The 26,861-nt window shown below is 37.3% G+C and overlaps 1 protein-coding gene across 3 annotated transcripts in view; it reads left to right on the top strand.

Moving 5' to 3' along the window:
- The first annotated feature begins 197 nt into the window (after positions 1–197).
- The window catches only part of SNX2 (sorting nexin 2), a 29,798-nt gene continuing 3,134 nt past the window's right edge, over positions 198–26,861 (top strand). Inside the window, exons 1-13 of one of the 3 annotated variants that reach the window (XM_077171983.1) lie at positions 198–354; positions 7,240–7,357; positions 14,610–14,773; positions 15,981–16,047; positions 16,257–16,300; positions 16,386–16,527; positions 19,739–19,817; positions 21,028–21,103; positions 22,328–22,441; positions 22,669–22,762; positions 24,519–24,724; positions 25,739–25,882; positions 26,371–26,382. In XM_077171983.1, the coding sequence (XP_077028098.1) occupies positions 247–354; positions 7,240–7,357; positions 14,610–14,773; positions 15,981–16,047; positions 16,257–16,300; positions 16,386–16,527; positions 19,739–19,817; positions 21,028–21,103; positions 22,328–22,441; positions 22,669–22,762; positions 24,519–24,724; positions 25,739–25,882; positions 26,371–26,382 (1,368 nt within the window). In that variant the 5' untranslated portion in view covers positions 198–246. Of the gene's footprint in view, positions 355–6,224; positions 6,314–7,239; positions 7,358–14,609; positions 14,774–15,980; positions 16,048–16,256; positions 16,301–16,385; positions 16,528–19,738; positions 19,818–21,027; positions 21,104–22,327; positions 22,442–22,668; positions 22,763–24,518; positions 24,725–25,738; positions 25,883–26,370; positions 26,383–26,861 lie in introns of those variants that run through there. The other 2 variants (XM_077171984.1, XM_054652519.2) reach the window with 2 other exon arrangements.

Below are 26,861 nucleotides of genomic sequence, written 5' to 3'. Positions count from 1 at the left end.
GCTGTGATGGCTGCGGGGAAGTGGCAGGGGCTGAGCATGTGGCAGGGGCTGTGACGGCTGTGGCAGGGGCTGTGATGGCTGCGGGGAAGTGGCAGGGGCTGTGGATGTGGCAGGGGCCGTGACGGCCGTGAGGATGCCGCAGGCCCTACGGCACTGCCCGGCCCCGCCCCGGCCGGGCCGCCGCGGTCACGTGCGGCGGGGCGGCGGGGCGGTCACGTGAGCGCGGGGGCCGGGCCGGAGGGGAAGATGGCGGCGGAGCGGGAGCCGCCGCCGCTGGGGGAGACGCGGTCCGCCGACCTCGAGGAGCTGGAGGACGGCGAGGACCTCTTCACCAGCACCGTGTCCACCCTGGAGGTGAGGAAAGGTCGCCCTCGGCTGCAGGTCCTGCGCGCCGTGGCCGACCCGGCGCCCGCCGGGCCCTCCCCTCCCTGTCAGGCCGCCAGTGCTTCGCTCCTGCCCAGGCCCCCCTCACTCCTGCCCGGGCCCCCGCCCCGCCGCTGCCCCTGCCGACCTGGCCTCCACCAGGTCGCGGCCCCTCCGCACACCTCTGCTTCGGCTCCTCGGAGCTTCCGTCACGGAGAGAAGGGGGTTCTGCTGCCAAGAGAAACTCAAACCTCTTTCCTCCAAGTACCTCCGTTTTCCTTTCATTTACCCTTTTCTGCTGCCAGGGGAATATTCTCACCTTACCTCTTTCCAGTTTCGCTGGGGTATGTGGGTGTGGGTGTGAGTGTGGGTGTGTGTGTGTCTCCGCCTTTGAGTGGATTAATAACGACCCATTTTCTTTGTTTGGCCTCTTTCCGAGGCTTCACTCCATTTCAGTTTGCAGATCTTGTAGAAACTTATTTGTCTCTGAGGTTTTTTCCAAGGGAGCCGACGCAGTGCTGGGCTGCGGCAGCTGCTGGGACCTGCCGGGAAAGAAGCTGGAGGAGAGATGATAAACGCTTGTGTGTTCATTCGTTATAGCGGGAACCTTTTTGGCACGTTGTTGTGGTCACGTTCCACCTACGTGTCTTGCCAGTATCTTCTGGAAGAACTTTATTCTTCCTGTGCATTGATGGCCATCTAAAAAGAAAATTGTTCTGTTCCTCTTTTCCTGAAGAGTTTTCTGTCCTTGACATTTACAGAAATAGGATTGGTGCATGTTTCTCTGGTTTTGCTCTGGTTGTTGTCTGTCCTTAAGAAAAAACCCTGCAGTGTACAGAGTGGGTTTTAAATGTATGTTAAAGTCACTTGCCTTTTCTCAAGCTACTTTTTTTCTTTCTTTTTATAGATGCATAATCTGTGCATTGGTAGAAAAAAATCTGTGGGAAAAATGCACTGAAGGAATAAGAAATGATGTGAATCAGCAGTTGACAAGAATTGCATGAGTAGACTTCTGTGCATCTCTGTGTGACACAGTGTGCATTACTGGAGTCTTTTTCAGTGCACGGAGAAAGACTGCAGTGTAACACAAACAATGTTTTTATTGATGTGGTCAGGAACTAAAGCTGCAGGAGATAAGATAGATTTAGTGTCCAAGTCACAGTTACCATGAGATAAAAAAGTTACTGAAACTCCTCTAACTGCAAACGTTGGCAAAGAAATGGGCTTTGTATCAATTGCTGACAATTCCGCTCTGCTGCTTTGTTTGTGTACACAGTCTGTTTGGGATAGAGTCTCTAAGGGGAAAGGGGAAGCCTTGTTGCTTAAAGAGAAGCTTTTAAAAGCTGTGTCAGTAAGCTTTTTCTGGCATCAGCATTTAGGGAACTGCCTTAATCTTGTGATTTTCCTGAAGATTTGGAAGAGAGAGGTGGTGAAAATTGACTTTGGACTTCTTACTAGCTTAAATATAAATTGGAGGATTCAGTGTATAGAATACCATAGTCCAGAGAAGAATGATTGTCTGATGATGTAGGCCTAGTTAACCTTTTGTCTTGAGTGTTACTTTAATCTGGTAAATATTCATGGACAAACTGATTATAAGTGGCAGTGGGAGTTGTATAGTAACAACAGAATGGTGCCATGCTTTTTGTAGCTAATCATGCATTCAGTTGCTGATACCAGAAGTGAGAGAGCGGCAAGGGACACTGAGGTCCAAACCCAACTTACATGAGGGATTTGGTACTTTGAAAAGGTTCCCAAATGCTTTATCTTGGAGCTATTTGCTTTTAGCATGATTAATTTCAGTTCCTTCCTATTTTATCTTGCTTTCATTCTCTTTGCAGTTCACAAAATGTGTGCTGAGCCTTTCCTGTCTATAATTTGATTGTGCAGTGGAAAAACTGTGTGTTTTCTAATGCATCTTTCAAATAGATTCCATATTAACAAAGTCTCCATTTGGAAAACACAAGCTAAGTTGCTTTTGACAAAATATACATTCATTGTACAGTATGAATGGCAAATATGTAGCATTTAAGTACAGAGAGGCTTAGTTACTTCAGTGGCTTCAAATGGAAAGTATTTTCTCTGTGCATGTTGCAAAAAAGGTAATGTGTTGAATTGAACTCTTTCAATTGTAGAAAGTCAGCGAGAAAGGTCTCGCTGAGCTGTAACACCTGGGATTTCTGGGGTGCAGTGGAAACACCTTTTAGGACTTGAAAATTTGCTGTATGGCAGAGAATGAGAACTCTTCCTTCCTATGGTCTTTGGACATGAGTGAACTGGGAACTAGGTTGGGCAGCAGCTTGTCTGAGCTGATGGGATGTTCATTTTACTGTCAGGTATCCACAGTGCGTAGTAGAGTAGTAGAATGAGAATGATTATTTTGTTTTCATTGTGCCAACTGTATTGTGAGTATGCACCACTGCCTCTCTTACATACAGGGTTACTGAGAGATTTCCCTTCAGCTGCCAGAGTAGCTTTCATTAGTGAGAACAGCTGGGATGAATTATGTACATGGTTTAAGCCAAAATTGCATTTATAGTGATAATCAGTGGTGAGTTCCATGTGATATTATTATATGTGTGCTGGTTGGCATCTGCAGTGCTCTCCTAGATGTCAGGTTTTTGTAGCTCAATATCTTCCTGAGGTCTAGGTAGACTGTTACCTACTTGCTAAAATTTCAAGTGCATGAATTTTGGTGGGGTTTTGTTTGGGTGTTTTGTTTTTTGGTTGGGTTTTTTTTTGTATTTTTCATGATGTGGGTTTTTTTGAGGTTTGTTTTTGTTTTGTTTTTTGGCCATTGTTGGGTTTTGTTTTTTTTAAAACAGCATCCAAGATTTGCACAGCAAGAAGTTCTGGAAGTTAATTGTGCATTATGAAAAGAATCACTCCGTATTACAAGTTTAATCAACAAGCTAATTTGCTTTTTGTGTACTCTGCTCCCATTAGAAGGGTCCACAAACAACTGCATGAAAGTCAAATTTCGTGACATATGTGTAAGATATACATTAGATTTTCTGAAAAAATGGTCACTGTTACTCTCTTTTCACCATTTCTACCTTCTCCCTCCTTCATGCACCAGTCTTTGTCATCTTTCTTGTTTGTATATCACACCATTTCTTATTTCACTTTTCCTAAACTTCTCACTTATCTCTGTACTGCCAGTCTATCTTTCATGAAGTTGCCATGTAAACAGAGGAACCTAGGCTGCCATCTACTCATTCAAACATACGTTGTCATTCCCATACTCCTGTTTATTGGTGTTTTGGGGTTTTTTTAATGGAAAAATACATGGAGAAACTTTAAAATAATCAGTAAGTAGTAGATGTGGTAATTTATCATGGAATGTAATTTAGGGCAGGATGTGTAATAATCTCATTGCCAGTTGATCTGTTTATGTCAAAGATCTGCAGTATCTATTTGTTTTTTGTACATGAGGCAAAACACTAGATAGCCACAGAAGTCTAGATGGCTTTAATAATATCCATTCAGTTTAACAGTGGCCGTTACTGTGGAAGCAGTAAAGCTCCCATTGGAATATCAGAGAGAAAAGCACTAAGTCCTTCAATACTGTACTATACCTTTGCAGAAAGCTAAGTCTGTATCCAAGATTAATTGATGTAATTTTACTGAAAATGTGTGTCTTGTTGCTTGATGTTAAATCTAGGCTGTAACAGAAGTATGTGGAAATTCATTCCAATGTGGCTGCTTGTGTCATCTTCCTTTCTGCTGCAAATGAGACTGTCCTGATGTTGAGTGTGTTGTCTCTGCCAATGCTGTGATTTGTGAGCTCCTGTAACCCTGTTTCAGACAGTGAGCTGGGTTAACCTGAACAACTAGAATATGATGATGGCCACCTTCTGTCAGCCCTCTGTGTTTTGACTGAGGGAAGCTAGGAGGGGCTCATGCAAAGAGAACTAGTTTGGGGGTACCCTACTATTAAGAGAAAGGAGGATGTCCAAATGTCTAGAGCTATAATTTCAACCAGCCGAAAATGCAAGAACTTATTCTTGTTTCTTCATAAGTCAGAGCTGTAAAATACTTGGTTATTGCCTCCAGATGTAAGGAACAATAAAAGAACAGAAAATAGAGCTTGTTACTGATGTTGTAAATTGGAATGGGCCCATGGGCATCTTATCAGAAACTTGTTTTCAAGAAAAACATGGCAGGATCCTGACTGTCCTGGATACCTGGATGTCCTGGCCATTGAGTATCTTGGTTATTGGAAGCTTCACCAAACCTTCAGCTCAGGAGTTGTTCAGAAATTTCACAGCTGTGCACATTTCAGGAAATGGATGTGTTTATGACAGTTTGTGAATACTTGGCATTGAGTAAATTTAAAGTTTCTAAACAGCTATGCTATTTGTCTGTGCCATGAGGTTTTTGTTAGTCTCATCTCCATGTCTTGTCTGATAAAAGAGATTTTCACTGCACTGACTACTGATTCCTTTGACAGGCATTTTTCATTGGCCATTTTAGCTATATTTTGTAGAGATAGAAAAGCAAAGCTGGGATCCTGTCTTCTAGCTCTCATCCATAGAAGACTGTAACTGAAACAGCTTAATGTATTGTTCACAGGCATGGGTGCTTCTTTGGTTTCTGAGAGGCACTTTCTGACCCACTGGCTGTGCAAAATAATCAGGTTATTAGAAATTGACTCAGTTTTTCCTACGTAAGGGCAGTGCCTTGCTGGGTTTTTATAGTTCCCTGAGAACTATGCTCGTTTTGAAGAGAAGAAACTACACTTCATTGCAAAACTCTTAAACAAGCTAATGCAGTGTTCAGACCATGAATAATTTTTAAGATGCTTCTACACATTTTTTCTTATAAAGTCACAACTCTTAGTGAATATATTTAGTTCCCATTCTTAATTCATCTTGTCTGAGAACACTTTGGTCCTGTTTAAAAGGACCAAAGAGCCACAGAAAGATTAATAGACAGTAGGGACCATATCACCTGTCAGCTTGTTGAAGTTTATTTCTGTCTAGCATTCATGACTCCTCCTGACATGGGAGAGAAAAATTGGAAGGGTAAAAATGAGAAGACCAGTAGACAGAGATGAAGAGAATTTGATGGGTAGAATAAAAGTTGCAGTTTTTTTTTTTTTACCTCTTCCATGGGCAGGCCTGTGCTTAGCCATCTCCAGGAAGAGAGAAGTGTAACAAGTATTCTAACTCCAGATATCCTCTCTGTCCTTCTTCACCATAGCTTTGCTGAGCATGGTTTTACAAGGTATGGGATATCCATCTGGTCAGCTTTCCTCTTCAGGTTTTCAAGGTGCCCATAAGGGCTATTTGAGTCCTTGCCCTTGCAAATATTCCCATATGAAGTTTGGAGAGAGCTGCCTGTAATTGTTCTACTAACTACAGCTATGAAGCCTGGTATCCAGTGCAGAAATATTGGCTTTTTCTGTGCCATTGGACAGGCTCTTTCCCAGCTCAGTAACAGAAACGGACTTGGTGGCATGTATTTGTAGCTATTTTTAGAGGAATCTGTATCTCCCTTTAAAGTGGGAATACCTCTGTATTGACCTTTGGTTAACTTGTAACTTTAGGCACGCAGATATTTTCCTTGGGTTGATCAGATTTAAGTGTTCAAAGTGAATTTTGTGTCTGATAGAATAGATTTGTGATTAGAAGCCAGGTATAGTCAAAAATAACCATTAGTAACTGAAATAGCTACTTCCAATAAAACTCAGAAGATAGACTGAGGGAATAGCTTGAAGGTATAAGCATTCTCCAGGGGCTCTCTTCCACCATTCATTAAGCAAGAGCATAGTTAAGTGATAAAGCAGAAAGCTCTCTGCTGATGTGCTATAAAGGTTCAGGAAGGCTTTTCTTCCCTATGGCTGTTTTTCATGGCAGTGACTTGACAAGCACAAACCTACATGCATTCTGCATCTGTGGCAGCGGGGGATTCCCAACTGTGTCCTAAAACTCCAGTCTATCAAAATGTAAGTGGATTGCTGTTCAAAGCTAAATAGCAGCAAAACTGGTTTGGAATGAGTACTTACAATGTTTCAGTGAAGAACTGTTTTTGCTGATAAAACTTTAACCTTTTTGAACCTCAAGCATTGAGAAAGCAAGCATTTCCATGCTTTTCTGTTCTAGTTGGAATGCAAGGTTTTGAACTTGCACTTCTACACAGCCCTGGCTGGAGAGGCAGACCATTTCTTCTGAAGTATGCTGCTTCTGAGTTGTGAAATTGCTTAAAACCTTCAGCTATTAGGTGTAACACATACTCATTTGTGGCCTGGTTTCAGTATTGCTTTAGTTTTCCTTAGTGTCTTCAACAGGGCAAGTTCTAGTCTTCAGTGAATTAAAAAATTGTATCTCTGGTAAGCCCAGCTTCCATGTACAATACAGTGTAATCCTCTGATCCTCTGTGCCAGTAATCCTGTTCCAAAGCTAACAAAATTTCTTACAGCTCCAAGCAGCCTTTAATTATTTGGATGGCATTAATACATTCTTTTCAATCACAGAGCACTTGGAGATTTCCATATTGATTTTTGGCTATGTACAAATCCAGATTTAAATCCAAGCCTTTCCAGGAGGAACCTAATAATCAAGTTACATTTGGCATTTCTAAAAACTTATTCTAGGTCATTCTGTAGTAGCTTTTGTTTCATATTAATAAGCCTGAAGAAACTGTTGACTGTTTTTTCTCTCCAACAAAGAAATTAATAGCTGTTGACTAGCTCATATCTTTTATTCATTGTTGCTGTGCTAGGAATGGGAAATGGAAATAGCTGACAGAGTTCCCTTTCTGTAAATCTTTTGTTTCTTTGCAATGAAACAATGTTGCAATAATTCTTATATACTGACACATGGCAACTTGTTCTCTTATAATCATTTCACTTTTTTTTTTTTTTTAACACAGTCTAGTCCTTCATCTCCAGAGCCAGCAAGTCTTCCCGCCGAAGACCTCAGCACAAACTCCAATGGTCCAAAGCCAGCAGAAATCATGCTGGATGGTGACAGAGAAGATCTCTTTGCTGGTAATGACTATTTTCTTCTAGCCTGCCTGCACAAACCATTTCACCCTTGAACTGAAGGAAATGTACTTTTCTGAGAGGGAGGATTGAAACCTTAAAAGTAGTCTGACAGCGTTGTAGAGGTCTCTTCTTCTGAAAAATGTTGTTAGTTGAGTTTGTTTATAAGTTTCTCTGTGGTGTGTACTGCCAGTGTGTAGTGTGGGTGTTAAGCTGGACATTACTAACATGTTCTGTTGACAGTAAGAATAGTCTTTATAATTTTGTGATTCAAAATGTTCAAATTGTTGGTGTGGAAATGTATGACTTAAGTTACTTTCTTGTTTTCTACTTAATAGTCATGCATAAGCTGTCCCAGCCATTTTTCCAGTTATAAAGAGAGAGGTAATTCAGATTGTATTGCAACTATTTCCTTCTTAATACTCTTGTTTTAATGGAAAGGTAACAAACTGGCACAAGGGACAAGTCCTATCGTTTTACTAGTGCATGATTGTGTCTCTGACAGTTGACAGTATTGCATGCTTTAGAAAAAGATGTGGAAGTTCTGATAAGTGATCTGTTAATAGACAGAACATTTCTAAAGGTTCGTAAATCAGTTGCTACTTCGGTGTCAGTTTTGAACTATCATAACATGGGTTATTGTTGCTGTCAGTTACAGTTGTGGGAACATTAACTATTCAAGAAAGGAGCTGGAATATTTGAAATATATTATGTGCATAAGATGGTTCTGAATGTTACATCTCAATACTATCATTTTCCCTATTACTTCATATTGCATTAGTCAGCTGACAGTCTGCTTTGAATACAGTAATCTCATCCTCATTGGTTACCTGATGTGTCATTCCAAAAGAAACTTTATAGCCTTTAGTTCTGTGTTATTTTGTAGAAATGCATATATTCACATGCCCATTACATTTGTTCTCAACTTCCATAATTTGTATTTCCATGTATTTGAAGTTGTTTGTTCATGACACTGTTAGAATGTATTAACAAGTTTGGTACCTCTCTGAAAGTGTTTTAAAAGAAAAAAGGAATAAAGGATAGAGGGGTGATCTTACTCTTTTTCTGCAATTGTTTTGCCTTATAGCTTACAAAGACCATAAGTGCTTTAGCAATGTAGCTTTCTAGTACTAGTACATAATTTGGTTATTTAGCTTCAGTATATAAAGCCAGCTTTTTATAACCACAGGGCCATCTGGAGTGGATATTTTAAGAAAGACGATTCTCCTTTGGATAATATTAAGAAAAGAAAAAGGGAGACTGGAGTAAATATTGAGAGGAGTCAGACAGAAGGAACAAATGTTTGTAGCCAGATTGTTTCAACTGAAATGAATGCTGTGAGAATAACACAAGGAATTGATTTAATGAGTTTGGGTTTTGCCATGTAGGACATTCTCTGAGCACTTGCAGCACTGAACTGAAGGCATCTAGCACTTCACTTCTACCTCAGCTGAGACTGGTCTTTTGAAGTTCAATTTATAGTACAGAGTCTAGTACTCTCAAACAGAGGAAAAAACAAATATGATGTATGGAGCATGAGATAAAATACGATGTTTTTCACAATTTCTTGTTCTAAGCAAAAAGTTTGTTTAAAGCTGCTGAACTCAAGTCATGAACTTCAGTGTTTGTGTCACTGCCATTCTGAAATGCCATTGTGAAAAAACTGTGTTGAATTTGTGTTTCAGTGCTGTGCACTCACAAGTGTAACTATTCTTTTCTTTCTTAGGACTGTTTTGCTAGACAGTATAGAAACAGCATGAGAAGGGCAAGATGAGATAGCTAATTTCTTGCTCCCAGCATGATTGCAGAAGTCTGGCTTTCTAGGAAAGCAGAATTTAATTTAAAAATTATTGTGACAGAGTTTTTCTTTGACAATTAATTAAGATTCTTTTCCAAAGAATCTTAACTTGGCACATCTTATAGGAACACTTAAGTGAAGAGGAGAAAAATATGAAGCTCCACAGCTTTGTAGTTTCTGTTGTTCCTTCATATTGAATTAGTAGATGCTTTAAAATGCAGGTAAACGAAATCATGTTTGTGGCTCCTGAGAGGAGTGATTGCCATTCTTCAGGGTCAGAAATAATTATAGTTTTTCAGACTTCTAAAAATTGTGATGGTATGCCTCTATAGCTATTGTAGACTTAATAAAACTTTTCCATTGTTCCACCTCATGTTGCAGCGTAATGGAAAAGAAGGTGAAGCAGTACAAATTTTCTCTATGGCTTTAATGCAGGGCAGAAACCTGAGAACTGGTTTAGACTTTTTTTATTATGCTTGAAATGTCTTTGCTGTTGTGTTTCTGTGACAACTACAAAATATGTGCAATATAGATATTCATTACCTTTACTCTGGCAACTTATAACTGAACTATTAAAACAGGGTCTCAAAAATTGAAGAAATTAGTTTTTCTGCTGTCATTGGAGATGAGTAAATTTTTCTGCTTTCTTGTGGTTCTTGTTCTGTAACAAAGCAAACTGTTTTGCTAAACCCACTTAAAAACTTTCACCCTCAGAATAAAAGTCACTATGTTGATTATTTGGCCAGAAGAATTACTTTATCTTACCTTGTAGAGCTCTTGCATGCAGAGACCTTAATGGTCAGTGCTTCAAATGAGGCAGTATTAGGTGTGTCTTAAGGAATTTGGAGATGCATCTTAAAGCTTGGTTGTCAATAACCTGCTATTGTACAGTGAAGAGCTGCATATTGAACTAGTATTCCAAAATGTTGACCCAAAAGTCAAGGTATAGCTGCACAAATGTGCATGGACTGGCCATGAGGGACACAGTTGTCTGTGCTTTCTACATCTGGGGCTCATAGAAAAGCAGTAGATGGTGAACTCATCTGTAAAGTTTTATCAGTTTTTTGTCACCTTCTTCAAAAAAGTGGGAAACTATAATATTTCCTCTCCTCTGTTGGGTAAAAGATTACTGTTATTTTGTTTTTTCAGCTCAAAAATGTTTGGGAATGAATCGTGTTATGGAAGTGTCTAGCTATTGTGTCCTGAGGAAAAGCCACTGTGCTAGGGGCTGGGGTGATGTTTGTTTTCATTGGGTTGTTTTTTTGTTTAGTGGGGGTTTGTGTTGTTTGGTTTTGTGGGGGTTTTTTTTCCCCATTAGGTTTTTTTCTTGGGATATGAGACAGAAAAGGAGGTGATAATTCTCTGATCCAGACAAGATATGTTCTTCAGGCACATCTGAACAGAACAGCTTCTAGCTGATGGTGTCTGTCAGACCATTGTCATATAATGTGTCTGATATGAAGAGTTTGTGCAAATGCCTTGCTGCTTTTTAGAATCTGCTTGTTCAGTTATTTTGCAAGAAATAAATGCACAAAAGCATGTGAACCTACAGTTTTGAAGTCAGAAGGTGGTTATATTAGTGTGTCACTGTTGCATTAAAACTATTCCTGTTCTCATTAAGGCTATGTTTGATACCTCTGATATAATAATAAGGACAATGGGCTATGACTTAGGTGTAGTAGTTCTTACAGTCAGTTCAGTTCAATAAAGTCTCTGAAATATTGCAGTGCCCAGAGAAGCCATTTTTATTAGCTTGTCCTCTTAAGCTTCTGCTTAAGTTTACTTCCAGATTTGTATGTTAACATGGACAAACTTTCAAAGATAATAAGCCAGTTTAATCATTCAAGCTATGTCAGAATGTTAAAGATCTGACATTTGAAAGTGTGACTAGTGAAAATAACTTGTGGCCAAAATGAGCTGCTAGTGAAGAATTGCAAACTTGCATTTTCTAAGATGGTATTTCACAAAACCCGCTGGTGAAAAATAAAGAAACTAGCTCTGTGTAATGCTGAGATTAAGGCCTGTGCTTGAGTTTTGTTAGAAACTTGTAGTTGGCTCTAGAATGTTAATTAAGCATATGTAGTTGTCTCCTACAGCAGAATGTCTTCATGTTCTTTTGAAGCTAAGCAACTTGACAGTGACCCCTAACAAAGACTGTTCATAGATTGTAAAGTATGTATGTATGTCTAGCAGTCTACACTATTAGGTTGGTGGGAGTTCTTAATATGTTCTGGTAACTCACATAACTGATATTAAGTGTTGGATCTCATTATTTTCCTCCCCAAAGTTGGACAGAGCAGTTGCTTGCCTCTTTAAGTGGGAACTTAAGCTCTTGAGAACTGTCCTGAAAAAGAAGACATCTAGATTTCATTTTTCATGCTAATAAAGATACTGAATATTTTAAAAACCAAACAAACCCCACACAAGCACACAAAACCTCTCAAACCGAAAACCAACAATAAACTACACCACAAAACCACAACTTCATACTAAGTTTTCAGGTGAAGATCTAAAATTAATAGATTAAACAAATGTTTCTGGAACTTCCATAGTTTCTACTGTGAAGCCTACTATATTAATGTTTCCATGGGGAAAAAAAGCACACCTGTTAAACAAGCAGAAGAATTATCAGTAAAACCTTTTAATCAGACTTTGTCATCTGATTACTCAAAGTAAAGGGACATGTAAGAAGCATAAATGCCAGAGTTCATCTCTATTTCATGAGCAATAGATCTTCAGCTCACGTACTACCCTAAGACTGCTTTTCTGAGGGGGGGAAGAATAGCTTGAAGTAAGAGCCTGGTGTTTTATATAAAGCTAATGCTTCTTTTTCCTTTCAGAATCCTTAAATATTTTTGTTTTAAAAAAACTTTCTCCCTGTCCAACTGAGTCCCATCATGTCCCTTCCCATATCTTTTCCATGTCACGCTTCTAGATTTGCATACTGTCTGGTGGTGTGCCAAACCTGGGGTGAGAGGTAACAAGAGGGAGAAAGAAATAAATTCCCAATTCTTCCTAAAGTAACTGACCTACTGCTATCAAACAAACACATACTATTTTCTGTGGGTAAATTCCTTCTGGAAAATAAAAACGAAACCAGGCAGCAGCTTTAAAAATTTGCTAATCCTGCTTGGAATTCATTTGATGCACAACCTAAATCACTTTGTAATACTAAGGGTATGTGGATACAAGTGTGAAAAAGCCTGGAGAAGAAGTGTGCTTCTGTTTCATCTGATAGCAGTGCTGCTTTCTTACATTAAATTCAGTTTTTTCAGGAAGTTATACTTTACAGTAAGAGGATTGTGTTCTCAGCTAATGATTGAATTGTTTAATGACTTGTTTTATTAACTGTCTAAAATTTGAAGATATAGAGAAGTAGATAGTGGTGGTTGATGATTTCTTTCCTGAATGTGCTGGAATACAGCTAGTGATAGAAAAAAGGAAGAACTGAAGTGCAATTGCTTTATTTTAGAAATATTTTGTGTTTTACATTTCATCATGTATATAGTATACATTGTTACATATGTGTGTGCATATTTTTCCAAGAAATGTTTCTGTGAAATATTCATTTATATAACATGTATGTTGAATGCTGTTAGCCACCAAAGGAGAAAAATGCCTCTTGTTGAAATGTTCCTATTCTGCCAATCTAAAAGCTCTTTTGCAACTGCCTCAGCATGACTTCCCACCTGATCTTAGGTTCTGAATTAAAATTCCTTATTGATTTAAGACTCCGTGTCCTTCCTGTGGCATTTGAGGAAAGGAAGCATTAGCAGATACTTATGTTTTTTAAGATTTAGCAGTAAGAATAAAGCAATGCTATGAAAATAATTCTTTTCAAAGAATGGCTGTAGATTCTTCATTCATATTAAAAATGGTAAATATAATGAGGTGCTTGGTTTAACTTCAGTTTGAAAATACTATGAAAATACTATGTAATGTGAAATTAGGAAATGCAATGCCAGCAGGCTGGGGGAATTGATTGTTCCACTTGGCTCAGCCCTGCTGAAGCCACACCTGGGGTGCTGAGTCCAGGTCTGAGCTATCCAGTATGAGGGAGACATGGACAGATGGGAGTGAATCCAGTGCAGGGCCATGAAAATGATTGAGGACAAAATGTATGGCATAAGAGATGAGATTGAGAAAGCTAGTGCTGTTCATCCTGGAGTAGGGTTTTGGGGTGGGGATCATATAGTGGGCATGAATACTGTATGGTAGGGAATGGAGAAAGGGGAGCCGGACTTCTCAGTAGTGCCTGCTGACAGAACAGGAGGCAATGGCTATCCACTGAAAACCAGATAATATATAAGACAAATCTTATGGTTTTGTTTGTTTGTTTGTCTTTGAGGGGGTTGAGGGGATGATGCTGGCTTTGGGTTTTTTTTCCTTGTTGGTTAGGGTGGTCAAACACTGGCACAGGTTATCCAAGGAAGGGGTGGATTCTTCTCCTTGGAGATGCTCATGTGATCCAGTTGAGCCAGCTCTAGCTAGAGCCCTGCTTGAACAGGGAGGTCAGATGATTTCAAAAGTCCTTTCCAAACTCTGCAATTCTGAGTGATATGCTCCAAAATAAAATGATGACAGTAAATTTTGTTAGCCTCAAGACAGAATGAGTGTCTGCTTTGGTTTAATGCCTTTTTACCTGTTTGGTAAGTACTACCCACCAAAGTCTAGTTTGTGAAAGGACTTGAGGTCTATTGGAAAGTCAGTTTTGGTATCAAATGATTATTCTGTGGTCCATGTTATCTGTTAAGTAACTGAAATTCTTGAATATGCATGTCTAATGAGAACACAACATTGTTTATTTGAGCTAGAACAGGAACTTCTGTATACCCAGGAAATGTGCAGTTTGTCAGTGGCCAGAACTGGTTAGTGAGATTTGTAGAGCAGGGGTCTGTGTTGTCTTTAAATGTAGGTGAACTGTCCATAGTTTCAAGGGGTACTCAGTTTCTAGTGAGCTGTTTTAAGCTCCAAAGAGCATGGAGGTAAACTAAAGATAATCTTAATGTCTCACTGACTAGTACTGGTACTTTACAGTTTGTGGGGTATTTGGCAGGGGTGGGAGTTTGTAACTACATTTGTTATATGGCTTAGTCTGCTTAATTACATCCTATATGACTAAATCAGCTATTGTTCAAGAGCGAAACAGGTGATGAAAAAGCGCTGCTCCAGTGGTAAAAAAAAATAACAATATGTCATACGGAAATAAATTATTTGTAGCTTGTGACTGCTTTAAAATACTCTTTACTGAACAGTATTCAAAAAAAAAGGCAATACTGGTCTTAATTTAACCCATTCTGCACTACAAGTTCAAATGCCATATCTGGTTTTATCTAGATATTGAAAAACATTATCATGCACAAATGGGTGCTATTTTGTCATGCATGTTTGTTGTCTTTGTGATGCATATCCATCTGTGTTGCAGAGGAAATTTATTGCTAACTCAATATGTTTATCTAGAAGCAACAGAAGAAGTTTCATTGGACAGTCCGGAGAGGGATCCAATACTTTCACCAGAACCTACTCCTGCAGTCACTCCTGTAACACCTACCACATTAATAGCTCCCAGAATGGAATCGAAAAGCGTAACAGCCCCAGTGATTTTTGATAGATCCAGAGAAGAGGTATGCTGTAAACTCTAAACTATGTGAATGTTTCATTTGGATTTTTAAGTTTTGCCTTGTTTTAAAATGCCAGCTCCTAAACATTGGTGCATGGCATTATACCTTGCTGTTTATTTTGCAAAAAAAGTTTAGTGTGAATTTGACTCATGGAAATACTGTAAGAACTCACTACTAAGGTGATTATATTTGAGATTTGTAATATTAGGAGTATTCCTTCAGAATAGATACTTTAAAAGTGTGTATAGGAGTAAGCTGTGAACTTGATACATAAGAAATGTTATTAATTAAAATAATTCTAACTAGCTTGTTACAGTTTCAGCTTGTATTTCTGAAGCTGTTCCTAACAGGGAAATTGAACAAGCAGTTTTTAGAGTTATCCTGCATGCAAACAAACAGCTGAGGGTAATTGCATTCTTAACATTTCTATTTACATTTGGTGTTCCAGTCAAAGCATGGACATTGCTGAGTGACATTCATTATAGAGAGTTCTCTTACCAGACAGTGACTTTGCCTATAAGACCCTATCCATGACTCAATGATGCCTGCTTCCCCAGATACCACATGATGGCATTTGATTCAGATTTTGCTCCCTTCAGCCCTGGTACTGTCCCTTCTGCCATGGCATTCCTTAGGATATCTCTTTTTATCAAACTTAGGTATAGTACATGAAGGATTATGAAATTCTGGAACTCAAACAAGTATCAGAGAATTTTTTATCTGTTGCTTTTTCCTTCCCAAGCTCTTCTGCTGCAGATAACTGTTAATGAAAAGGAATGTCTGTTCTTCGATTACAGGCACATGGAAGCATTGCAAATGAGAGTGGTTGTGAACCACAGTGTCTGCTGGCATTGTAGGTGATACAATGAACAGACCCCTAAATCTCTTGTACTGGAAGCTTTTGCAGTAGGTCTTAAAACTGAAATCACAGGACCATTTAGTTTGGAAAAAACCCTTAGGATCATTTGAGTCCAACTGTAAACTTAGCACTACCAAGTTTACCCCAAGAACTTTGGTTGCAGTCACAGTCAGTGTTAGAAAGTATATTAACATCGGAAAGTATATTAACATTAGAAAGTATATTAACTGGAAATGTTTTATAATTACACAAACATAGATTTTCTCCTCCTTCCTCTATACTCTTATCCTTGTACCCATAGATAATATGGATGTCCATTACCTTGTTAAATGTGGTATATCTTTTTCCTAGATTGAAGAGGAAGCAAATGGAGATTTGTTTGATATAGAAATCAATGTATCAGACCCAGAGAAAGTTGGTAAGTTCCTTGAGCCTAAAAATTCAGATTGTAGACTGTCTTATTCCTTGAAGACTATTCTAGATTTTAGCATGATTTCCTCTTTAGTTTTCCTTTGGCAATTTTTAGTATCTAAATAGAAATCTATTTAATGTATTTTTTTTGAATGAAAAGTGTACGGCAGGATTACACTACCTTGCCCTGGGATAAGTATTTTAATTTTCTTACAGGGGATGGCATGAATGCTTATATGGCATACAGAGTAACAACAAAGGTAGGTAGTGCAACAAACATTTGTCAATACTTTGTATTGTAGCTGAGATGGATCAGTAGTTCACAATGATTTTATTTTTTTTAAGACATCACTTTCAATATTCCACAAAAACGAATTCTCTGTTAAAAGAAGATTCAGTGATTTTCTTGGCCTGCACAGCAAATTAGCAACAAAATACATGCATATTGGTTATATTGTGCCTCCAGCTCCAGAAAAAAGTATTGTAGGTAAGTGCAATTCCAATAAGGTGACACTTAAGTACTGAATGCAAAATACTCTTCTGCATAAATACTGCTTTCTTCTCAGGTGGTCCAAATATTCTTCGTGTTCTGTATTTTTTAAAGGTTCATGTTAAATGGAAAGATATGTAATGGCCTCTTCCAAATTCAGACTAGTGTTGATAATGAGAAGGATAGCTCTTAATGCATGGCCTTGTGATTCTTATCTATGATTCTCTCTTTGCTGATGCCTTCAAGAGCTGATTAGTCTAGCAAAACAAGAATGAAAGAGAGTTTATTTTTAAGTTAAGCTGTTATCAATTGCTTGCAATATATAGAGGTTCATACATGCTTCAGATCTCTGATACTTCTTTTTGCTTTTTTTGGTCGTGGTGAATGCAAAACCTCTCATAAATTTTGCAAGGTTTTAATGCAAAAAATGACTTTTGCGTTGAACACCTTAAAGGATCAGATCCTTTCTCCATGAGCTAAGAAGCATGCCTGGTGCATTAAGAGTCTTCGGTTTTGTGATCTCTAAGTAGAAGAGGTTCTTTCAAAATAGATAAATATTTAAAATAGTAAAGCTTGTTAAAGAATTTTGTGTTACTCATATAAATAAGTGACTCGAATCTAGAATGTTGTTTGATATGTAGATAATTGCAGAACTCCTTTTCAGTAATTTAGTCTGTAAAGATAATCAGAGCAGCAGTTTTTCATGTAAGTAGGAGTGGGCAGATTGAGTAGATGTAGGCAGCAAGAGGCTTGGAAAATTCATTATTTTGCTTCTGTGGGAAAGCACTGTGTTTTTAAGCCTGTGAGACTGAGAATTTGACCTGAATTTTTGGTAATTCTTGAAGTTTATGCATAATTCTGTAATAATCAGATTTTCCTGTAACAAAAATAAGTTTAATTCCAAATGCTAACAGGGCTCATGAGGTTCCTGATCATGTCCTTTGGATGATACAAAATTTAAGGCATTTATGACAGTGTGCATTTACATGAACATGTAGTGCTTGCATCACAGTCAAATTCAGCTTAGACTGGATTTCAGCTACCACTTGAACAAAACAGCATAAAAATTGATGCACCTGGAAGACAGTAAAATGGCGGGACATACTGCAGTGCAAGCAAGCACTGGCTGGTGCTTCAAAGTCTTGTGTAGAGACTTTAACTTACAGGTAGGTTGGGAAAACTCAAATACTGTACAATATTTTCAAGAGCATGAAACTACCTCTTTAAAGTTGAACTTCACAGGTGTTACTTAGTTCTGTTCAAGAGCATGTAGTCAGTACATTTCCAGTTCTGGAGAAAAGGAGGAGTTGATTCTGGTCTGTTTTGAAATAATGCATCTTAAAGCAGAGAGCTGAGAAAACAGCTGAAAGTAAGATTATAGTCTTTACATTATGCATGTTTATGTTTAAAGTCTTAATACATAATGTCATACATTCAGTGTTATGCAGTGTGTGTTGTAAAGAAGTCCCTTGTCTGTTAATTCTGCTACACTGTTGGTAACACCTGGAGTTTAAAGCTCCAGTTTTACTGTGCTGATGAGTGGTAGAGGCTGGAATGTTAGATCTTAGCTACAAATTCAAGTCCATCAGTTACTGACTGTGGAACAAAAGGATAAAAATGAGTCAATTGTGAACTGGAATTGGGCATTCATTAAGGTACTTCACTATTTACATAAGTGTGTGTGAAAATCACATTTTCATTTTTAAAGAAAGTAATCTATGTCATGGATCTTTTCCTGTGAAGGAAGAGTACTACAGAAACAGTCTTTGCACTGGTGTTTAAATAGGCTTATATTAGTAGAGAAAGAAATGTGGCAAGATATTTAGAAATAACTGTCATTTTTACAGGGTAGGAATTCCTCATATGTGTCATTTGTTTGTGTATTCAGTTTCTCCCTAGGAACTTCTGTTCAAAGTTCATCTTTGGAGGCTCTTTTTTTATTAAGCCGCAGGATTTCCTTCTTCTGCAGTAAAATATTATTGTATAGTAATACCGTAATGTAAAAAGATGAGACGTGAATTACCTCAACTTCCCTTGAATACTTGAATCACTTCTATTTGAAGACATACTCAATTTTACTGACAAATTTATAGATTTAATTACATTATGCTGTGTAGAATAATTTTGGGAAAAAATCTTTATCAGATTTATTTTCATCATGTTGCAGAGGAGGGAAAAACTAAGGCTGAGAGGTTAAGAGTTTAGTCCTGTTCCTGTAAGGCTTTGCTGCGTGTCTCCTTCAGGGGTTACTGTGTGAAACTTCTGTGTCCAGAAGGGAGATTGGGTGAGGAACTTAGGGAACTGTTGACAGTGAGTACATCATCAGAATCTCAAAACTTTTAGCTCAAGAGACACAAAAGTAACAAATAAGAAAAATACTACAGCTAGAAATCAGACATCTGGGTTGTATAATAAAACACCTTTCCTTAAAATACCTTTTATTATTTGTATAAAAAAATACCTTGTGTTTCAGGAAATAAGAATAATTATTGATGTCCTGTGTTTCGTGGTGGTTTTGATTGGACTCAGGTTGCTAAACTCCAAGTTTAGATCTTTAGCATGACAAGTAGTGAGTTCAGTCTGACTGTTTTAGTTCTTCTGTTGCTGAGGTTGAATTTATTTCCTATGGCATGACACATCAATAACTAGTTGCCACTCTTGTCTTGATCAGAGAAAGCACTGTAAGGCTACATACATTTTATTCTGCTGATTCTGTTCTCCATGCAATTCAGTTCAGAATTTTCAGAACTTGTTAGTTTGCATTAGTTAATTAAAAAACTATTAGTTTTAGAACTTAAAAGAAAAAATAGTAGAAGGAAAATAATGGTACTAAGCTTACCAGTGAATAGGCTTATAAACTGAGAACATTTTTGTATTCTGCTTTATATGGCTAACTGTTTTCTTTTTCTGGATGTGAGTTGCTAGTAAGACTCTGATCAGCATTTACATTGTTTTCATAAATGCAAGTTAACCTAGTTTTACTTAACTATTAGTCACAATTAATATGTCACAGGAAATTGAGTATTTCACAGAGCTACTTTCACAAAACCATGCACTTTGCAGTTGATATTTTTAATGTTCCCATGTAGTGTTTTTCACTCTAATTTGTTTTAAATGTATAAAGCTAGGTGAGCCTTATATTCTAATCACATCAGTTATGTTAATGATTTATCTGTGATAAAATCAATATGATGCTGTTTCCTTCAAGGCATGACCAAGGTTAAAGTAGGCAAAGAAGATTCTTCATCTACTGAATTTGTGGAGAAAAGAAGAGCAGCTCTAGAAAGGTAATGTGTGTATCTAACTAAAATTTATTTAGGCTCTGAATTATTTGCAGTGTACTATATGGGTTCTGTAATTGCAACACTGGTGATCTGTACTTAAGTGAATCCTGGGGACTGTATAGAACTGTCAAATTTTTGAGTAGAAATTGACTAATTCCCATTAATAACAGGAAGGGTAGCCCGATTCATAAAAAAGATTATAGCTGACTTGTTTCAGGCTTAAAATTAAGATTGCAGAGGTTCATAAATAAAACTACCATTGCAATCTTACATAGACATTTTGGGTTGAAAGAATTAAGACAATTACAGTAATGTATTTATTCCGTAACAAATCAGCTGTTGGGCAGGAAGGCAGGTGAAGAGGCCTTCAATCACATGAAAGTAAAATGGGCTTCTGATGATGTGCATTGATGACATGGATGTGACTTGCTGAATTTTGGCATAAGAGATACTGGATCTCTGTCACCCAGCACTGATATATAGCGGATACTGTCAAAGTATCTTTGTCAGGAAGAGGTCCTGTCCCTGGTATACTGCCACCTTAACCTTAACTTGTACTTCATACAGAGTATGGAATAAGGGAAAAAAGTTGAGCAATCTAATGTGTAAAATAGTTTAACTGCAATCCTTACCTTCTTCAGGAAAAAAAAAAAAACAGATAAGGATCTGGTAAACATACCTAGTGGAGGGTGGATAAAAAATTACACTTGAGGTCTAAGCAGAAGTGCAGAAAAAAAAAAAGGAATGAGTTACATTGAATTGTATTTGTGCATATATGATAACTAAATGGATTGAAGACTCTTGTCTATCCAGCACATAAATAGTTTATACCTAGACTAGAATCAACTAACTTGTCCAAGATTCCCTATAATTCTAAAATAAATCAGCCAGAATTGCCTGTAACAAAAAGACTGTCCACTGCAGTGCACAAAAATGTTTAAACAAGTTCATTTTGTTTTCTGGAATAAGCAGGTTAATAAAGGAGTCTTCACTCAGCTGTTTAAAATAAGAAGCATATTATTTTCCCACTGTGCAACATAGATATGGCAGGCCCCACCTTAAGGAGTTTCTGGTGTAAACAAACTGTGTTGTGAAACACTACCCAACCTTTAGTATGTTACATTGTGGTATGGAGTGCATGGCACTATATTAGATTCAGTCAGGCACATTAGATCTGTTCTGTTACCTGATATTTTAATGTTTAAAATCATAGGTATCTACAACGAACAGTAAAGCACCCAACCTTGCTACAGGATCCAGATTTGAGACAATTCTTGGAAAGTTCTGAGGTATTTATGTTCCTTTAACTTCTTTTATTTATTTCTAAATGTGGTATCCTACCAAGCAATATATTCACTTTATATTAAGACCTAATCCCTTAAATTAATATGAAATCAAATTGGATCATACCCTTCATGGCTAGAATGGCAGAGGCTACTTAGGTAATGGTGTGCCTCAGGCTCTGGTAAAACTTACAGTGCTAGTGACAAAAAGCTATTTGCTGTATAGTGACTTCTCAAGTGAGTCGGTCTGTTCAGTTCTGATGCTTGTTAAGTAAGATCTAAAATTAAACTGGTTTGGAAGCAGCTCTTTTGCATCTAGGAATTCAGCTTGGGGTATATTGGTAGGATAATGTGAAAATGCTGGCAGCGCTGCTCACTAGGCTAGGTATTTTTCTAAATAAGGATTTCAGTCGCCTGTACTATTAATCTGGTACCTTTCACAATATTAAATACATTGTTAAAGATACAATGTATGTCTTTATAAATGTGCATAGTGGTTTCACTCTAATACTGAACTGTGTTTTGGCTAATGTCAGTATCTTAGTTATACTAATACGTCACAGAGGCCTCCCTACTGACAAAAGCATCAATAGATAACTTACAGTGGGTTTGTCAATGCTGCTGACAGACAAAACATCACATGAAGGGTAAATGGTCTGACATAGGGGCCACCTTGTGTAGCATATACAATCTAGCCTGAATAATAATATCAACTAAATTTAAAGTTTGTTAATTTAACTTTGAGTGTGTCTCAGTACCAAAGCAGATAACATACTTGAGGTACGTTTATAGCCTTATATGAAAAGCAAAAAGTCATCAGCCTTTTATTATCAGCATGCAGTATATGTGTTGCATTACAATTAAATGTGTAACAGAATTTCCTTTGTGTAATTTGTTATAAATCTAAGCTTTTCTGTTCCTGTAGTGGCAGTTTGTTTATTGTAGCATATAGGTGGCCATTTAGGACATTTGGCTAGTTCATAACAGCTTTGGACAAGTGGTTTGTTTGTTCCATTTAAATGTAAAGATGTAGAAGAAAAGCAAATAGTCTATATTTTTAAGTTTTCCTCTTGAGAATGTAGAAGTAGTAAATTTGAGAAATTAGATTCCACTATATTGAAACACATAGGACTAAAGAAAACACTATATCCTTTTCTTTCCCCCTTGTGCCCAGTTAAACCTCCATCCTTTTAACCAGTCTCTTTGCCCTTATTTGTCATTCAATTCCAGCTGCCGAGAGCAGTTAACACCCAGGCTCTGAGTGGAGCAGGAATATTGAGAATGGTGAACAAGGCTGCCGACGCTGTCAACAAAATGACAATCAAGATGAATGAATCGGATGCAGTAAGAGCTGATTTTTCGGCTTGAATAATGAGATGAATTAATGAGCCTCAACAATTGCATTTTAAAGCTGTAGAAGTAGAAAATGGGTTATTAATTTCCTTATTGGCTTGAATTCTTAGCTGTATCAGTTGACCACCCTGGAAGTATCTGGATAATTTGCTTCTTTAGAACCAGAAATATTTTTGGTAATCTAATTTGTAATGCTTGACTCTTTCATCTTTTGTCAGTGGTTTGAAGAAAAACAGCAGCAATTTGAGAATCTGGATCAGCAACTTAGGAAGCTTCATGCCAGTGTTGAAGCATTAGTCTGCCACAGAAAAGGTAACTTTACTTTTACATGAACCTTAGGAAATGGTGATGAAACAAGAGCTCAGCATGTCAGAACTCTTAACTAAAATAGTTACACAACGTATTTCAGTACAAAAATTTTCTTCTTGTATCTTCTATTTTAAACTGCTTTAGTATTTTTGTATACCTGCCTTTAATTTTAAATTTAACCAGGGTATCTGTCATTCCTAGAGTTACTCTAATGATCAAGCATATTTTTTTTCCCTTGCACAGTGTCATTATCAGACCTAGCAAGTGATTCTACTACAGTAGACATCCATAAATTTATCTTTAGGTCTCATGGCAAGAGTAATTTCTTTCTGAACAAAAAGTGGCTGCATAAATCCATTTAAACATCTTTTGGTTCAGTATTGCTCTGTTAACTGAGTTAAGTGCTTACACAGGAATATCTTATTCTTAATTTAGTCTGCATAATGATATACCCTCAAGCTACTGTTAAGGTAAACTTTTCTGGGAAGATAAGTAATCACAGAATATCAGCTTTTTGTTTGCTTATTTTAGATAGAAGCAAAACCTGTAAGCCTATGTTGCAATAACCTGTGCTGCTCTTTGACAGAGATGGATTTCTATCAGGTTATTAAAAAAACCCAAACATAATAAAAACCAAACCAAACGAGACAAAACCCTAAACAAACCACAATTATGAATTTGTAGCTCAAGAAGATGCTAAGTGTGCTTTCTGATAATATTTTAGTATGTTAAAATACGATGTTACCTTTGAGTACTTCCAAAATACGTGAAAATGTCATAAGTTGCTTTCTCATAATTCTAATCAAGAATTGCTCTCTGCAGTAAGAATATCTTTAGCCACCTATCCTCAAGGCTAAGGAGTATTTAAGAAGTAATGGAAAATGGAAATCTTTATTTACGGTTGATTTGACACCTTATAGATTTGAAGAAGTGTTGGATCATTGTGTTTTTTCTAAGAGTTGCGTTCAAATTGTAAAGGTTTTAAATATCTGAATACAGCTTCCTTCTGCAATCACTTCTGGTGTTCTGATGGTTCTGCAGGAGCAGCAAAATTGCAAACTAACCTGAAGTAATTTGGACCAAACATTTGTTCAAAGGTCCTTCATGGAACTAAACTTTGTACAGGATTACTTACATGGGATTTGAGACAATTGCACCAGTATTTGTTAATAAATAAGCTCAAAACTTCACTTCCATAGATGCTGATAGTATGTGAGCTTTGGTTGTTTTTTATTTTAAGGCATATCAGAATGTGACAATACATTACAGTATGCACATGTAAAAGTTACTTAAAGTCAATAAACAACCCAACAGAAATAAATTCCACTCATGGGAGTGGTGATTTTGTGAAAGGGTTGGTTTTGTTTCTGTGCTGAACTAAATGGAAAATATGTGCTGTAAACCTATTAAAATTGTTCTGAAAATTTGCTCTGTGGGTAACTTAGCTTTTGTTTTGTCGGTTTGCATTTTCTCTGAAGTAGACAATTGGATAATACTGAAGTGACTTTTTTTTCATATCTTTTTGCTGAACAGAGTAAGCATGACATTAACAGACTTGGCAAAGCATTTACTGATTGAGAGTTTTTTTGCACAGGAGTCTTTCTCCTAAATGTGGTTTCATTGTGATGTCCTTGTGTATCTTACTGTGATCTTTACCTTAATTTCAGTTGGTTAAGTAAACCTCTGCTCCACTGATTTATGCTGCAGAGTAATATAATAAATTAACTAAATCATGCTGAACATTACTCCTGTGTTTCAGAGCTTTCAGCCAACACTGCTGCCTTTGCTAAAAGTGCTGCCATGTTAGGCAACTCAGAGGACCACACTGCTCTGTCTAGAGCTTTGTCTCAGCTTGCAGAGGTTGAGGAAAAGATAGATCAGTTGCATCAAGAACAAGCTTTTGCTGATTTCTATGTGTTCTCAGAACTGCTTGGTGATTACATTCGTCTGATTGCTGCAGTAAAAGTGAGTACTACTAGGAAAAATACTGATTTAGCATTTAAAATCACATTCCTCAGCATATAGGTTTAGGGTAAATGAATGTGTGCGTTTGCTCATGTAACACAATTAAGTTTTTGCCTGGTGTTCTAGCGGGGTAAAGTGAAAGCACTCATGAGTTATTCCAGTGATAAAAATGGCTGTGATCAAAGTTGTGAATGGAGTGGTTAGATCCAGAAAAAATGGAAATCTACTTTGAGCAATACTGATATTGTACAGTATTTGGGGATACTGTACTGTACTGTGTCTAAGCATACAGCACCTGTTTATTTCAGATTACTTACTGTTATGTAAGCATACATAAATATGGAAGACCATAATTTGGTATTCTATATTTAGTAGATAGCCAGTAATGTCTTTAAATAAGAAAAAACCCCAGTTTGTGGATCTACATGTCATTTAAAAAAATATTCAATTTAAGTGTAAGCTATGCTGCACAGCATGATTATGTTTAGACATAAGAACAGGTATCTGTGAATTTCTTTCAGAAATACCTTTGAACTTATCAGGTTGTTGGAAGTACATATTTTTCTTTTGACTTTGTTTCTCTTTTTTTTTTTTTATATGCGTACTTCACTTCTGTTGCCTTAGTCTGTTGCTAACATAAATGTGTTGCTGAAAATGCGTGTAATACATATGCATGAACAGTTTGCTAGTATCTGCAGTTAGAGAATTGTTTGCATGATAGAGCACTTCATAGTGGTTGTTTTGGTAGTGCTTTGATAAAATGAGGGACATAAAATGATTTGGAGCACTAAAGTGTCTGCTATGAAAAGGGTTCTTGAACAGCCTGTCATTTGTGGAAGGTATTGAACTGTGCAAGCACGATGTCAAGTGAAATGCAATACATGGTAGACACGCTAAGGTTTCTTTGAGTATACTACTTGTTTTAGCTTTATGCTAGAATTATTTTTTTTTCTACTGAGAATTTAGATAGGCCTAACAATTCCAGTTGTTCAAGAAGTTTGTCTATTCTCACAGGGTGTGTTTGACCATCGAATGAAATGCTGGCAGAAGTGGCAAGATGCTCAGGTCACTTTACAAAAAAAACGTGAAGCTGAAGCAAAGCTCCAACTAGCCAACAAACCTGATAAATTACAGCAAGCTAAAGATGAGATAAAAGAGGTAATGTTATCAAACATTATTTTGGAGGTCAGACTTTCTGCATCAGCTCATTCATTCTGCATTAATGCTGCTTTATACCATTTTTGTTTACAAATCACTTACTTGCTGTTTCCAATATTTACTGAAACTTTTAAAAGTAATTTACTTAAAACACTAAATGTGTGCAATTTTTACTCATTATAAGATCTGTAAGACAGTTAATACTGTCTCTACAGTCTGGGAGATGGGAGGGAGGGAACATGGACAAGTTGATGCTTTTAACTGCTAACAGCTCACTTGGATAGGCAGAGGAGCCTTTCTTGGTTTCTAGCTGACTGGGTAAATCCAGCAAAGACAGCTAATAGAGAGCTATTCCTATGTTTTGCTTAAATATGCAGCTTTTCTACCCATATATATGTGCATGTATATATGGTGTAATTTCAGTAAAAATAAATCTAACATGTTGAAGTGTCATAATTTATACACTTTTTCTATCATGCTTCACTAAGGAAATTGAAGAGGTAGGACAACTTAATTATTTAACACTAATGCATTCTGAGTATGCTCTAGTGCTCTCCCATTAAATAATGGAAGAATGTTATTGCAGATTTCAAGCTCTTTTACACAGTTGCTTTGTTTGGCTTCGTCATTGGTCACTAACCACATGCTCCTTTGTTCTTTTGCCCTTTGATATATTTCACATACAGTATTTAAATTACTCATTAACTTGATTTTCTTTTCCTTAAAGAAGTCCTTTGTTTACTGAGAAAACCTACAGTTACTCTTGTGTGACCACATTCTTGTTGATTGCCTCTACTGATGCACAATAAATTTCCTGATTACTGGTAGCAGTGGGAAATAGTGGTTGTTTCCCAGTCCCAATATTAAAGCAATTGCTTTTTTCTCAAGGAATTATTTTTCCTGCATTATTGGATAACTAGAGAACATTTTTAGTAAACCCACAGTTTGAGTGTGCCAGTTGAAAATCTCACTGGAACTG

The sequence above is a fragment of the Agelaius phoeniceus genome, chromosome Z (assembly GCF_051311805.1).
Source record: "Agelaius phoeniceus isolate bAgePho1 chromosome Z, bAgePho1.hap1, whole genome shotgun sequence".
NCBI classification, from domain to species: domain Eukaryota; kingdom Metazoa; phylum Chordata; class Aves; order Passeriformes; family Icteridae; genus Agelaius; species Agelaius phoeniceus.
Note: the sequence above shows the minus strand (reverse complement) of the source record. Positions and strands in the feature narration are given on the sequence as shown.